The sequence below is a fragment of the Haemaphysalis longicornis genome, unplaced genomic scaffold, assembly GCF_048455015.1.
Source record: "Haemaphysalis longicornis isolate Haplotype H1 unplaced genomic scaffold, Haemaphysalis longicornis Haplotype H1 scaffold_1, whole genome shotgun sequence".
In the NCBI taxonomy this organism is placed as follows: domain Eukaryota; kingdom Metazoa; phylum Arthropoda; class Arachnida; order Ixodida; family Ixodidae; genus Haemaphysalis; species Haemaphysalis longicornis.
In genome coordinates, this window is record NW_027526203.1 from 297,360,768 (window position 1) to 297,377,147 (window position 16,380).

A 16,380-nucleotide genomic window follows, 5' to 3' on the forward strand; every position below is an offset into this window, starting at 1 on the left:
ATCAGTTTTGTTTCCATTTTTGCAACGGAAACGCGATTTTTGACACGCTTTTGAATCACCTGGGTATGGAAAAGGGGCGTGGTCATCGCGCGTCACGGCTACCAATGAAGAATGCGTGCAACTCGTAATTACTCTGCACCAGCGCTTATTTTTTGCTATCAGGGCGTGAATGGGGAACTAGCAAACGATTTTCAATCGTCAGGTTCGCGCTCTGACAGTAATAATCCCAGAAATCCGCTGAAAATGTCAAGCAGTGCCTGGTTGCAAAGCTACTTTATGATTTTAGGCAGTTTTATTGCCTTTGCGCAAGTTGTTCTAAGTACTGCGGTAGTTCTACTTACTCCAGGACCATTCGCAAACAGTTTACAACAGTTTCGGTTTCGTTTCTGCATCGCGAAATTCATATTTAGCGCTACTACGCAGTTACCCAACTTCAAGGCTACCTGCCATATGGCGCCTGAAGCGTCCACGACTGATCCTCGAACAAAGCACGGCGCTCCTGATTTCCCCCCACCCTAACCCGATTTCTGCGATAAGAACTTCAGATGCAAGTCAAAAGGTCACACCCAGTCGCCAGATATCTGTTCCGCCGAGGACAGCGCTTCAAACCGGTCTTACACTGCTAGCTGTTAGCCTTCCAGTTTCGTTTCCATGCGAGGGTATATCCGGGTGTCTAATGTTGCTGCTTAGTTGAACTGTCTATTCGGACGGAGTCTCTGATAAGTTTTTGTACTGTTTCATTTGAAAAATGTTAGGTGGCGCTGCAATAGAGGAGGCTCGTGCTGATCTTTTTCAGCGCGCAACTGCTACTCGGCCAAAGATCGCAGGGCACGATTCTAGCTCATCGTACCTCATTTTTGCGAGCAAGGCTACAATTGCGAGTAAGAAGATGATAATAAAGCTCAGCTTTATGTTTTGGGAGATAACTCATCGTGAACGACAACAAGCATCAGCCACAGCGTTCCGTTTTCAACTTCATGCATGTTTTTTTTCCCCATCAAGTGCTTGTCCCAAATATTGTGCTCGCTGTAAATGCAAAGTCAGCCATTGACAAGATGTTTTTACGTTATGTGGGGGCAAATTGGTGCCTCTGATAACATCAAACCGCCAAATTTATTCCAGGGAACCACCCGAAATTGCACATTTTGAATTAGAGGTTGGGCTTCACCGCATGACACGAGCACCGTGCGTGCTAACATTTCTTTTATATATCTGAAAAACTGTTCCGCGCAAGTCGACATTTTTTTAGGGTGTGTTTTTGAAATGTTTCCCTACAAAATGTATATTCTAATTTTTTTCTATTACCTGTGGTTTGATATACACAACTCCTTTTTTATCATTTTTTTCGACAACTTGACAAAAATTTTGATTTTGATATTTTTTTTCACAACTATGATATATGAAAACCTTTAAAAAACCGGTGTTATTGGAAAGGCCGTTAAATATATTCTGCATTTTGTGCTCATGCAATTAGTGCCTAACCAACTTTTTAGCAGAAAAAAAAAAATATTTTCTTGGACCCCTAAAAATTGGTCAATTTTCTGCGGTAGCGAAAGAGTTAAGACAACCAGCCACACCACTATCCACAAAGCAGAGCTTCAACTGTTGAGTGCAGCAGAGTGTGCAAAGCTACACATCATTTTCGAAGCCCTAGACAAAAGCGAAAACGTTCCTTTACGAGGCACAAAAATTATGGTGTCAGGGCCAGCACGTCAATGGTCCCAGCTACACCACCACCTAATTTGCCGATGTTTGAGAGTTGATACTACTAACCCTTTTTTACACCAAGTGCACGAAATCTGGGAGCAGCAATACTATATATAATCTAATTAGAAACAAAGCCCAGGTCAACTGCGCTGGCTTGTGTAAGAGTTGCCCCGATTCCACACGAACTTCAAACACTTTAAACTTGTGTTATGCCCAGTAGGTGCCCTACTACAATTCTCAAATGTGCTGAATTTAACTTTTGGTGCTCAGATTCCGAGAAATTACTAGATGGCTTTGACAGTAAAGGAAAAAAAAGAAAAGCAATGAGAAGTGTAAAGAATTTTTTTTTCTCTGTATTTTGCCTCACTTATCTCCAAACCATTTAGAAGAGGGGAGGTTATTTTACAGTCAAGAAAAGTCTATAGTCTATTCCACTTTTCATAAAAAACACCCAAAAACAATTGGCTGAATAGTGAATTCTTGCTTTAAAATTGAGGGGGGGATGAATTGGGCTGTTCAAAAGTGTGGAGAATATTCAACTAGTTTAATGCTGCATATCTATCATTACTGTACTAACATCAGTATCTTTGTGATGACTGAAGTGCAATCAACAAGATAGGTCTGGCCTCCATTTCTGCATATCCTTTCCGAACATCTTGCACAAGCTCTCGTCTCTGTCAAGTGTCAAAAATGTCATGTTTCTGGTGTGTGTTCCGTGAACCCATATCAGCACTAACTTTCAAAAGCAGGGAGGGTCCTTTGCCAGCAAAATGCACTGGCAGAAAGGGAGGGGGAGAGAGGGTTTATTCAGAATCAAGTTTTGCTTAATGCCCACACAATGTTGACTGTGTAATTACGGCACAAAACTAAGCTTTAAGTTCGTAAAATAAAAGCTTAGAAGATAAAAAAGCAGGAAGCACCAGAGAAGCTTTGACATCTCAAATCACTAATTTGGAATGCTTCCGGACGTATGCCTTGCAGAAATCTCCCACTGCAGTCACAGTGACCGACACCAGCGGCCTTATACACCCCAATTCTCTGGCCCTCTCAGGGTGCCGCCATGCGGGCTTTTTTTGCTGGGGAACGCGGGAGGAGCAGCAGCCACCCCAGATGTGCCAATCACATTGGACTGCGTGTCGTGCGGCTTATTCGGGCACCCAATCTGAGTTGAAAATTGGCAAGTACATTTTTATTGACATTTCAGCACGCCACAGCTTAATAGTGTACAAGACAGCGCATTTAAGGCGCGAGAGGACTAATTGCATGTCAGGTTTGCCCGTGCTGTACACAGGCTGCCAATGCACTGCGCAGTGCATTTTTTTTTCGCAGGATTCACGGCCTATGGGGCTGGATTTTGCCATGGCAGGCTGCGTGTGGTCAATTTCTGTGCCCAGATTTTTATGGTCATTTGCTTTTTTTTTTAATACCAAGTACAGGTTGCCATGCCCTGGGTGAAATTAGCAATTGCAGAAGCTACTCGTTCCAAGCGTCACTAAGCAGTTATTGAGTGCCCTAACGTCGTGTACTAACAACCTAAGCAAGCGCAAGATCCAGAGTTCATGCAAGAAACATCCCAACAAAAAGCTTTTAGGATATCCTGGGTGCTGCTGCAAATGGATCATCACACTACACTGAAAATACTTTGAATCTAGCAGTTTTGCAAGAATAAGCGCGGTCGTAGGCTGCTTTCAGAAGCCCGGCAATTCGCAAACCTATCGCAAACTTCTGTTCCCTACAAGTTAGCTCTGTTCATTTCATGGACCCAAGGCCAGTGTAAATCAACCATTCCCTCATGTTGCAGCTCGCCTAAGCGAAAAAGGTGGGTGCAAATAATTCATCAGGTACAGAAAAGTCTGGCACAGCAATGGAGCGCACAAAGCCCAGCACGGCAAAATATAGCCCCACGGACCATGAACGCATGGCATGGTGCATTCGTGGCATCTGTACAGAATGGGCAAACCTGGCATGCAACTACTTCTTCTCCCCTTGAACATATTCTAGTCCCCTGTTAAGCTGTGGGGTGCTGAAAACTAATGCATACTAGAAAAACTTATAAGAAAAAATAACATGCTTGCCACGACTGTCACCCGGAAAAAGATGTATCTTGAAAAAAAATTCCACACAAACACACACAAAAAAATAATAAGCATTACAGCCGGAATTCAGTAATAGTGTGTGACACTTGATGAATCGAGTACAATGTCTTGGACAGCATGCAGATCAGTTACTCATGAGAATGTGTAACACGTTCCAAATTAGAAATGTGCCAGCTAATACAGCGCTACCGAATGCATTTTCATGCAATAAATTTAACCTTCAAAATCTATTCAGACATTCGAGATGTTTTAAAGAGCAGCTCCATCACTTGCACGGACGTAATATTGCAACTTTTGTTTTCAGGCACCCATTGGATGCAGTTTTCCCACTTGTTGCGAAGCCTGCCAAAGCGGTGTGCAACAAAGCCTGAATACCATGGTCAGTTCAACTTGCTCCACCAATGGCAGTTGTGTCTCTGGACAGGCTGCGCACCAACAGTTGACAGCAAGCCGGGACGTGCAACCAATTGCACATTGCCTGCACAAGTGCTGCACGACATTGCTGCATGTTAATTTTCAGAGAAAGTTCTCCTTGAATACGCACAAATTCCCATCTGCCGCGGTAGTAGTACAAGGCGATAGTCATGCGAAATTTATGCGAGTCCAACACAACTGCTGCCTGGCAAAGCTAGTTCACAAAATCCACCCATCCAGAATGTTTCCACATACAGTGAAACAGCAATGGTGCACTACCGTTAAGACAAACCCATTCCTGTTTTTTGTAGCATAGGAAATGCAAAAAACACCTTTCCTTACAATCCCAACCGATTTTTGGTCCCTTCAGTCCATCCTAATAGAAGCCTACTGTATCTTTGCTGAAGACATGGTTGCACTTACACAAGGCCCAGTGCAATGAAAATTGATGCGAGCCGAACTTGGTTTCAACCAAAAATTGCAGAACTCCCTGCGACACGTGCGTAGCAAAAAGCGGCACTTAATCTGCCCCGTGGAGTGCTATTCTCAATTTTCCGTAAATCCAGTCTCAATAGAAGCCTTTTCTGGGAGGACTAAGATTTGCCACTTGTTTCTGGCTGTTGAGCAAAAGAAATTGAGTACAAAAAGCAGGTGACAAATGAGAGTGCCACTAAGAAAAGGCTTCCAGTCCAGATGGCAAATTTCAGAGAATGAACACGGGAAAGAAACTTCCAATGGCTCAACTCCAAAATCCCAGCAACACATGCAAGCCTCTCAGCCACATGCACAAGAGAAACTGCAGCTATAGTTCATACCACAAGCCGCATGCAGCACTGGGGAGGCTACAGTCCGCCCACTGGGCACGCCTAACTCACTGTGAAGGGGGCCTCGAAAGGACGTTTCCTTCCAAGGCCCTGGTGCCCTTTGTCACTTCCTTCACGGCAAGTTAGGCAGGCACCCTCAGTGGGTGGACTACGGACAACAATGTAGCCTCCACAGTAGTGCTGCATGTAGCTTGCGGAATGAACTACAGATACCTGATATAAGAGCGCGAGGTCGAAGCATGTTGTGTATTTGCTAAGAGTTTGTTTAGTGTCAAGATTCCTAGCCCCTAAGCAGACTTATTTTTTGTGGAAGTTGTTGAACGGGGAAAAAGCTGCAGAGTTTTGGCCTTCCCTGTCAAAGATGAGCAGACCTGGTGTCAGCACTGCGAACAATTTCGACGTGCCTGTTGCTTTGTTAATGCCGTCACGCCCGTGGAAGGAGGTGTAGCAATGGAGGCTCCTTCCCGAGCGTATCTTTTCTGCGAATTTGTTGCTCCCAGCTGGCCCCACCATTCTGAGAACACAGTAAGGACGCAGACAGAATGCAGCAGATGTGTGAGAACATATATGTCCCCCAATGGGCAACAGTTTATCGTGCATCATTTTAACCCACAGTATGTCGACGTAACGTCGACTAGGAGTATGTCAGTCTGCAATCCTGCTAAATGTAAAGTCTCAAAGCCTCGGGATCGGATTGTTGTTTTTTCAGATGCTATGCACCTTTGGCCCTGCCAAACATCTAAAACACGCTACCACTTAAACCGGTTCTTGTCTACTCAAGTGCTGCTTCTCCTTCAGCTTTATCGGGCAGTTTTTGTAAATTTTGTAATATAAACCTGCACAATAAGACAGAATAAATGGCAAGTTTTAGCAGACCTTCACAAGCCTGTGATTTCCCCGCTGAAAACCAGCTACAAATCCTTGGATTCTTGTCTCCCATTTTTGGCAATGCCCTTAAGATTCCCAGCCTCACCCACAGATCTCGGGTCTGAAACCATACCTACTGGCACAATTTCGGCAGATCGTCAAAAGAAACTTCACTGGCGCTGCTCAAGAGCCGACTGCCAAGGAAGCTTGAAGAAACTCCACTACGGGTGACTGGTAATTCACTAAAGTGCTGTTAATATCCGCCACAAAATACACCCCACACGAGCTTGCCCGATAGAAGCAGGGTTGCATCCTTGCAGATTTTTTGCTTCCACAACGCTTTTGTGGCCCAAAAATGCGAGAATTTAAAAGCATATTCTAGGACGAGATGTTAGCAGAATCCATAAAATAGAAAAGCTGAAGCATGCTCATCATCGCCTGCTAGAGAGTTGTTGCTTCGTCACTGATTTTCAAAGACTCATCAGTGGACCGATCAGCCAACTAACTGGTTGTATCGCCAGTGTGCCTGTCCCACAAGACCAACATTTGGCCGCAGCCAAACCTTCAGTTCCCCTCGAAAAAAAAAAAAAAAAAAAAAAAGGCTCAGCAACAAATCCAGAAATTCATTACTCTAACATGAACGACTAATTGCCAACACAAAACCGCTCTGGCGTTTGCCTGGGAATAATGGCGGCTAATTTTTCAGTTATGGTATTAATGACATTCAACATGCTCAATCATACCCTGGTCATCAAGTTTTGTACTTGCCCTTGTTTCAGTCACATTTGTGTAAACAACACTGACAGTGCCAAAATATTGGTAGCAAAGTTACCTTTACTAAATCTATACATCATCTTTGAACTAATGCATTTAACTAACCCTAGTTATTTACAGCAAGTGCAATGCACAATGTCAGCACCACGTTTGAGGGAAAGTTTATTGCATTTAAATTACAGAACTCGCATGTTTTGCAACATTTGCTGGAAGTTTCGGCTTCAGTACAAACTAGCACTGGCCCTCAAAAATTTATTGCACGAAACATGAAATTCCCTATGAATAATATCTCCATTCAAACAAGGTGTTTTTGTGTGTCGGTGTGTGTGTGCACGCGCAAAGTGCATTCCTGCTGCTGCCCGGCGACAGTAGTGCATGCCGCTCCTTCAAGCCTGATAAGTGACCGATCTTCGAGCTTCATATTACAGCCCGCATTTGTGCAGCAGCAGTACTGTTTTTGTGTACACACTATGCCATCGAAGATACCTTGGTGCAATAAAAGGGAGGAAAAAAAATACCCGCACATGCACACACAGCTGCAGCTTGCCCAAACCATTCTGGAGGGGCCACAGCGTCCCTCGAAGAGTCGAATTCTTCTGCGCAAACTGTTCACTAAATGCTTCTGACTAGTGAAGCTCGTTTGTGGCGCGGGTAGGGTTAAGGCCAGCTAACACTGTACAATGCTCAATGTATGCTGTTGCCACTACTCCTAACCAGGTCAGCAGTAATGCCCAAAACAAAGCCCTGCAGCAAAAATATCCCTTCCTTGATTATCAGTGCACTGCCATGCTAACAGACCGATTTCCATCATTGTGACCCCCACAGACATTACATCTCCAACAGCAGCTGTAAGATAGCCTTTGATGAGCAAATATTATACATGCCACACGATACCATCCGAAATCATCATGGAGAGAATATTCCCCCTAGCTCTTTACCACGATATTTGTGCCTATTACGAAGAGGCACAACCGTTCTGTGAATGAACACATCCATCGCCTGCCATATGATTTTTCCAATTTCTTGAACAGTGGAATTCCCCCCCTCACTCCTGCCAGAGGTTATGTGCAACGTCACAAGCTCCCAAATGGGTTCAATGTGCAACGTGGCTTGGTCTTGCATATTTTGCTGTTCCTGCCGAGCGCAATGAAACACGCTTTTACCAGCAGATTCAGAGCTTCAGAAGCCCCCAGTCTTTTTTAAAAATTGGAACCATTTGTAGAAATAATTAAAACACCCCACCATTTTTGATGCGGAATGTACTATGTGCTGTAGTCTTCTGCACCATGTGCAGTGTGTTGCATACATGCATAAAAAGCAAGGATGTGGGGAGAGAGAGAGAGAGAGAGAAATAGAGGTGGGTTCAGCCCTTCTTGGAAATACGCTAGAAGGCCATACAATAGTGACTCAGCTGCCAATCAACTACTGGCCCTGGCCCAAATTCATAGGGCCATTTTCAAAGGTCAAAATCCCTTCCAGGTTTTAGTAGAATTCCCACAGACAATATTAATCCAATTTAAACCGCTAGCCTTCCAAATCTTTTAGAGACCACTGATATGGGAAAGTCGCTTTTGATTGGCACCCAGTGCCAGGGCAATGAGATGCAGGTTTGCAGCAGACACTGGTGCCCAGCTCAAAAAGAAACAGCCCACCCACAAGGCGGGCGGCCCCAGAGGAGGAGGTCAGCTCCTGTGGAGCCACCTGCCACAGCCCCGACATGCCCCGTTTCTCACCGACAAACTTGGAGACTGGGTGTCGAATGTTTCGGAGGTCCCAGACGCGGACGCTGCCGTCCCTGCACGAGTTGTACACCAGGTTCGGGTTGGAGATGCTAAAGCGCACCCCTGTCACCTCCTTCATCTTATCTGTGGATCAGTACCCCACGGGCCAACGGATGAGTACCACGGGTCGGGTCACACTCCTCGCAAGCACTGTACAGACACCCCCTTGCAGCGCTCGCTGCTGGCTAAGGCATTTGTGCCACTCGGGGCCCTGCCCACTTATCATGCCCACCACCCGAATGCACTTCCACCACTACCTTCAACTGCCAAGGCATAACAGATGCCGGCTACAATAGGCAAGGCTGCAACAGATAGCCTCGTGCCTCGGTCATGTGAATTTGTGATGCTGTGCACATCCACTGCATTGCTCAGGACCTCAATACTCTTTCAAGGGCACCTGTAACTGCAGCTGCATTCACTATACCCCGTTTCTCTTAGGCACATAAAGATTTAAATCAGACTTAAAATGCCATTAACCTGCATAAGGCACAACAGCGAAGCAATTTCACATGACGAGCATCACAGACACTACTGAAATAAACCCCAAGTGTTGCTGCCCATTTTGAACAGTTCAATCCAAAATGTCACTGGTAGCCCAAATCGGCACACAAAAGAACATAAAAGAATTCCCAGATGCATTGCAGCACCTAGGCCAGACATTTAAAGGACACCAACAAACGTTCACACTGGAAATGAGGGACACTTCCGATTCATGTTCCCATTCACACGCTGTCTGCATATGAGCCAATAAACGCAGAAAACTTCATAGTGCCAAGGTATCAATAGAAACAGCACAGAGGCCAAAAGCTTAACAACAATAATTTGACAAGTTAACACACTAGACCAACTGACTTCCAAAGTTCATCGATGTCCTTTAAATGGCTTTTTTTTTTTCTCCAAAACTACCTCAGTACTGACCCACAAAGCCTCAAACCACCTTGACGCCTCTGCCTTGGTCCTGTTCACGTTCTCTTGCATCCAAGTCTGCACGACCAACTTTTATGAGACGTCTAACAATGGCATGTCTAAGCCAATATTTCACAATGCCTACATGCATGCGAAGCCAGAACAGAAGTGAGCCCTGTAATCCGTCGTTAGCTGCTTCCTCACAAAACCAGTGTAACATTAGCATTTATGCACCTTTAGAAGCAAAATAATTCCTGCACAATGACAATTTCTAATAACCATGCTACACTGGCTTCCGAATGTCACTTGACTCGAATGAGGGCCTTCGAATGCCATTCAGAATCCGCCGTGCTCCACTACAATTTTAATGGTATTTGAAAGCTTTAACTATCGCTCGCCGTGCTGTGTGGCACTGCTGCTGTCGAGTTCTGTGTTTACATAATAACGCAACTATGAAATTTAGCAGCAGCCTTTAGCATTAAAATTATATCAAATTATAAATAATGTAAGCTTTCACACGGTTCTTGCTTGATTCTGAATCGAAATCACGTTTTTTTTGTGTTGTCTGGCCACACTAGTTTGTCATTTGCTCACGCTGGTGCTGAGAGTATGGAATGGTTACATCTTGATATGATTTAAGCGAGTGAGAAGTAAACGAAGTCCCACAATTAAGAATATTTTGTTTGTTTTAAGTATGCCAGTAACGAATTTGTTTATGCTGACTGGGAACGCTGTGAACGAGTGTGCTAGAAATGGCATTCGAGAACCCCAGATGTCTCTCTGGGTGCTCATTTGGCTCGAATGTCATTTGAGCAAAATGGAATTTCAAAACCCAGTGGAGCGGCACAACTTCGAATTTGGTTCCAATGACATTTGGATGCTAGTGTAGCAGGGGTATAAGACCAATAGGTAAAAAATTCTACTCAACCGTTTTCCTACCTTAATGATTGTTTCTTTTACATTATTAAAAGACCTAATCGCACCTCACTGGATCTCCTGCCAATTATTTCAGCTTACGGCATTCAGAAAGATTAAAGGAGTACTGACACCAATTTTCGGGGCTGATATTATTGTACAGTTCGTTTCTTTTACCCACCAGGATACCATGCGTAAAGTATGAACAGCATGCGTCCCATGGGACAAATCCTAAATTGATTGCAAATGTAGCGCCGACGAGACTGCTGTGCTGGAGGCTTCCACAGAAATCAACATCGTGTGACATCAGGGTGTGGTAGAGTAAACGAGGTGACGTAGCCGCGTGCTCCCTTACTCCGCGACATCCACCCGGCACCCGGCTAATGGCAAGGCGCAACCATCTGGCACGTGGATGGAGCGTCACAGGTTTTCGCATACCCACGTGATAGCGCCGGCCCTGTTCAGCGGAAACCGCGACGTCCTAGCGTACTCTTGGTCGCCTGCGAACTCCGGGCTTTTTGAAACTGAAGCCGTTGACGGCGGTTTTCACTGCGTTATACTTCCTCATTTATCGTCTGCTGATGTATTTGAACTACTGTTTCATGATAGTTAGCCCCGTAGGCATCGACCTCATACCCCTGTCACACGGGCACTTTCAATCGCGATTGAAGTGAATCGCGATCGAGTTTTCGAGCGTGCTCGACGCACTGCCGCTGCTACACGGCCAGTTTCAATCGCGATCTAAAAGTTGCACCGGTTGCACTCGTGTACGCTAGATGTCGCTAACATTGTACTTGCGGCCGGTGTCTGGTAACTTCTCGAGGTCGTAGGTATACATAACTATGTAAATGTTACCTCACACTTATTTGGGTCAAGTTATTTGACACAGTTTGCGGGGTTAGTTGAAGTTTTCACCTTGTGTCTACTGAGCGGGGACGAGAGTATCGCCGCTTTCGTTCGATCGCGCTTGAGAAACCAGGACTGAGTTCGAGCGGGATAGAGCTCGATTGCGATTGAAACTGCCGTGCAGCATGTGCCCGATGCGGATCGACTCAATCGCGATTGAAAGTGCCCGTGTGACAGGGGTATAAGCAATAAAAACATGACGTAAAAATTTGGTGTCAGTACTCCTTAAAGCTAAAATATACTTTGCAAACCTGTGATAAAAATCATGCAACAGAAATTTAACACAAAATTTTTAGCAGAAAAAAAAGACACATGATTAAATCTTAACACAAATTGAAAACTATATGCAAAATGCTGTAGCCTTCAGGTACAAAGGTATGTTTAAATAACATTAATGCTAAATAAATTTTCTTGGCTATCAGATTTGAAAAATATGTATGCATCATTATATTCAACCGTAAATTTAAGTTTCACAATAGCTGTAGACATTCTGGGCTGGTATTGTGATTAATTATTACCAGAACTAAAATACAAGGACCTGAAGTTATACTCGACTCACTGCGACTGCATGCAATTACACAAGCAAAGAAACGAAAATGAGAGATTTGTCATGTTTTATGGTTAACAGATCGTGGAAGGAAGAGAGCCCCTTTACAACAACCTTTCTTGCTTTCAGTTTCGTTTTGCAAATTGTCATACAGCTGGAAAGTAAAAATGGCCACAGAAACCAAAGCCTACAACTGTACACCCACCAGGCAGCACACTACAGGCTAGGAAACACTTTAAACATATTGGAATGACTACTTGAAACCAGCAACCAATGACAACTCAAATGGGCATAGTGAGAAAAGGGTTAAAAACCCACAACTTGTTGACATCATAACAATAGTCACCCCAGCCAAAAGCTGCACCTTCATCCTGTGTTCTGTTCATAAGAGAAAGCTGCCAGTGATGCAGCTGGGGGCAAAAACCCAAGGACATGGGCGAGCACCAACTAAAACGCATTGTGTCGGCATATGCCACCATCGCACCTGGTTTCAACACGTGCAGGCGTACACGCAGCCTACTGAGCTTTAAGGCCGGTCAGTTTCCCTGCTTTCAACCGACGAGATTACTGCCTGCTCCGCACTTGACCAGTTACTACTTGAAGCACCGGCTACAGGGCAACGCTCACGTGCAGAGTTTGGGGCCTCCCACCCCCCTCGTTGGGTGCTCAACCAGAGCTCTCGTTTTACCACACCTTTGCCCAACCTTGCTCTGTGTCAGCTGGCAGCAGCCGGCTGACACAGAGCCCTTGGTAACTCTGATTATGAAAGGAAAAAGGAAACCCACTACACTGCAGTGCCAGTGGCGCATGCAGACTGATAAAAGCTGCCAAACTCAGCCCAAAATTAATGTCTGACAGCATATGCTCCAAATCGTAATGCCCTATGCGCTACACCCAAAAGCAGTGGTCTCCTAAAGCAAAAGCAAAAAAACTCCCCAGCCTGCAAACTCAGTGGGTCAGAAAGGCACCTAGCACGCATCTTGAAACCAGGCGCAATAGCACATGTCGCGACTATATCTGGCAGACTTTTTTTGTCCTTGCCTATAAACAACCACAGCATTTTTTAATACTAACAAAAAAAAAGCCGTAGCTTATGCAAAATAAAAGGGGAAGGCTCAAAAATAATGAATACCATTTCTTTCACTCTAGCTCTCCTAGAACTGCTAGTGCTATCCCGAAATTTCTGAACTAAAAAATGCAATCCTCATCATGCACTCTGCAAACCCCGTGACTGGTGTTAGGCTTAATGATACTCCAAATGACATGCAACAACAGCACCCTATGCATCATATCCTTAACATTAAGAGCACACTCTCTTGCAAGGTGGGCGCATTCAAAGGTGAGCATGCTAACTAAATATTTTCTCAAGGAAGTTGTACTTGGGATGTCCACACAAGTTTGCCACCTTATGTTTTCCAGCAGTAACCCTCTACCCAAAGGCTGCTGCCTTGTTTCATAAAAGCTTACATAGTATGTTCTCACAAAAAAATTAAATATAAACTCGTTTAAATTTTGACGCTTTTCTCAGCACTTAGTACCGAATTGAAACTGGTGTGTTGAGTTACACTGCTGACTTCTTTGTACCCTCCCAAAGAGTAGGTGCTGGACAAATTTCAGTTGCCTGCCCATTTAAAACATACCTGATACAGATAGTACAAGGGGCCCACATGTGGAAGGAACCTCAACCTCAAACACAGCACAAAATCGCACCAAATGCCACATCCCAATAGCAGCCAAGCACCACAAGCTTGTCAACCATTCTACGCAACGGACTCGAGAAACTCGTACGATACTTGAAGTAGTATGCTACTTGTATGCTACCCATGATCAAACAGAAAAGCGATTCCCACACTTTTTTTTCTGCGTGTGGGGGAAAATAATAAATAGAAGGGGCTGGCTCACTTCACAGCACTACACACTAAATCACAGCTCTCCCTACCGCATAACATGCAACAAAAGTGCATTCAAATATGCCTCTATGGATACAAACCTTGCAGGATCCCTTTTTGCATGAGGTATTCATCGTAGAGGTAAATGCTGTTGTCGGATGACGCTGCAGCTATTTTGTTGTTCGTGATGGATTGACTGTGAGTAAAGAAAAGTAAATGATTACACACTTGCCCTAGCTTAAGCACAAAATGTCGTACCAACACCAGGTGCTGTCACTATGTGCCGTGCTAGTGCTCTTGCCTTCAGGAAGTAACACTAGTGACTAATGCCACATCCTGAAAACGAGAGTGTATTTTAGCCCAATGCTTCTCACAAAGTCAGCCCTCTGTTTGCTCTGAAGTGGACCTTTATATTAACTTTCCATCAAGCCTGCACAATTGAATGTGAACAATATTCACCAGCTTTTTAAAATTCTGGTTTATGAATCCATTCGTAGCATCGAGGAGAGCATTTTTTTTTATTATTTTGCGAACCCCACGCAATATTAGCTCTCGCGTTGTGCCAAATTCCCATCATACACCTTACGTCAAACCTCGGATTCTATTATAGAACACGTGCTCCGGTGAAGTTCATACTGGTTAAAATTTTGTAATTACAACAGAGAAGCCTGTAGATTTAGCAACAAAAAATAATATCCGACAAACTACACAACCCAAGGCGGAGAATAACTTTTCATGCAACCTGAACGGCGGATGTTAGGTATCACAATGCGTCCCGTACTTTGTACCCAATCTCCCACGGCTGAGGCGATTATCCAAACCAGGGAACTACCTCAATATCATAGCTGAGCCACAGGTCAACAGATCTACGTGACATTCTAGCTATAAACACGTTTCTTACCTGAGCCCAACGACGTAGCTTGTGTCCTTGGGAAGATGCTTTATGGCGAAGACGCCGAGTCGCTTGGACGCTAAGTTTTTCAAATCTTTCATGGACATGTTCTTCTGCGGAGACTTGGAAGCCATGTTTGTGGTTGATTCAAAGCTGAAAAGTTCGCAAAAAAATTTTGAAACAGAGATTTCGAACAGGAAGTAGGCTGAATCATAAAGGCAATACAAGATCGAACAAGTGATGAGCATACAACCATTCTAAGCCTAACGCCGGCAAATGAACACTTTTGCAAGTCAAGGAAGGACCGCACGCACGATTAGCAAATTTAAACAAAACACTGATATTTAAACATTTAAAGTATTCACTTCAATACACACTATAACTTAATTAAACAAAATCCCGGGACGTGCGTCAAACCTGTCAGGCTTTTGGCGGGCTGCAGGACAGACGCGCACACTCGCCTTCCTACGCTAGTCTAGACAGACTCACGTGCGACGGAGAACACTCGCGTATCAAGCAAAGGTTTTTTCGTTGTTTTCGTATTCGTCACCAAATAAATTCGTGAATCCTAACGCGGTGAAATTGCGTTAATTCTATAAGAACAAGACGTAACAAATAAGCTCACCCGAAGCTTTGCTGCTCGAACCTGCTTCACGGCTTCGAAGACACCATAACGTTTTGAGCAGATATGACAAGAACGGAAATAGCAGCACGGAGTGGTCACTTCAATCAATGTTTCCACTGTTCTTTGCGCATTATTATTAGTCGGATGTAATTTTATAAACATTTAAATTTAATTTCTTGATTTTAAGGGTGTACAACACACTAATTTACTTTTCTAATATTATTTTGTGCCTATTCAACGTCTCTTAAAAACAGATTTTTGAGGCGCTACGTTTGAATGAACTCTATGGCACAGTGTTCTAAAATGTTCTAGTTCACTGTATCTATAGTTTAAATTGGGTTAAAGTGCCCAGTCTATCCTGAACAGCGCACGTAAGACTGTGCAGTACAGCAGAGTTTGTGTATTTCGCATCCTAAACTTCCAAATAACTAATTTTTGCACTCAAGCTTTCGAAGAACGCAGTGAATGTGTGCGGGCGGGGCAAGTGTGCACCTAAACAAACCTCTAAACACTGCAGTGAAAACGCGACCGCGCATGTGTATTCTTGCTGATATTTAAAGAACACTCCAGATCTGCGGCCAGACTCGCGTTCGACTTAGCGATACTATGCGCGAGCCATGGTTGAAGGTCGCCATTTTGCACAGGCACGGCTATGTGAGCTACCGTGTACACCGTCTTCGTAGATTAGCGTAACCCATGCGCTGGGTTTCCCGTATCTACAACTGTCAAATTTTAACAGTGAAAGCGAAAAAAAAAAGTACTGCCAGCATTGGTACTAAAATTACCGACAAAAAAAGTGAAGGAAATGTAAAACGAAATGTAAAATATATGGCAGGTCTTTCGGACCATGTTGCAATTCCGGAAGCATTACGAGATTTTGCGAGGGTGAGCAGGGTGAGGAAGCCTGGCGATAACGATCCTGACGCACGAGGAAATAATTTCGTGATCTTGACCCTCGCGAAGGGCATTTCTGTTCGGCTGCTTAATTGTCAGTCATGTAAGTAGGCTGATCGATATACTATGGTCACCATCGATTGACGTTGTATTGATAACATAGGTGTATTTGTCATTCAGGTGAAATGGAAGTTGGGTTTTTAATGTAATGGTTCAGAAGAGGCCCATGGTTCAAGACGCCTTTGTAAGCATCTTGCATGACTTGCAAAACATGTTTACGCCATTAACGTTTTGTAATGGTAGGGTTTTATATTTCACGGTCGTTTAAATCAACTTTTCTTCT

General features: G+C 44.2%; 1 protein-coding gene across 2 annotated transcripts in view; it reads right to left on the minus strand.

The window, feature by feature from the left end:
• LOC144148701 (uncharacterized) overlaps window positions 1-15,258 on the minus strand; it is a 46,526-nt gene extending 31,268 nt beyond the window's left edge. The window contains exons 1-4 of one of the 2 annotated variants that reach the window (XM_077680219.1): window positions 15,144-15,258; window positions 14,528-14,671; window positions 13,728-13,822; window positions 8,416-8,547 (exon numbers count right to left, since the gene is read on the minus strand). In XM_077680219.1, the coding sequence (XP_077536345.1) occupies window positions 8,416-8,547; window positions 13,728-13,822; window positions 14,528-14,652 (352 nt within the window). In that variant the 5' untranslated portion in view covers window positions 14,653-14,671; window positions 15,144-15,258. Of the gene's footprint in view, window positions 1-8,415; window positions 8,548-13,727; window positions 13,823-14,527; window positions 14,672-14,935; window positions 15,089-15,143 lie in introns of those variants that run through there. The other variant, XM_077680227.1, reaches the window with a different exon arrangement.
• Between the last annotated feature and the right edge of the window lie 1,122 nt (window positions 15,259-16,380).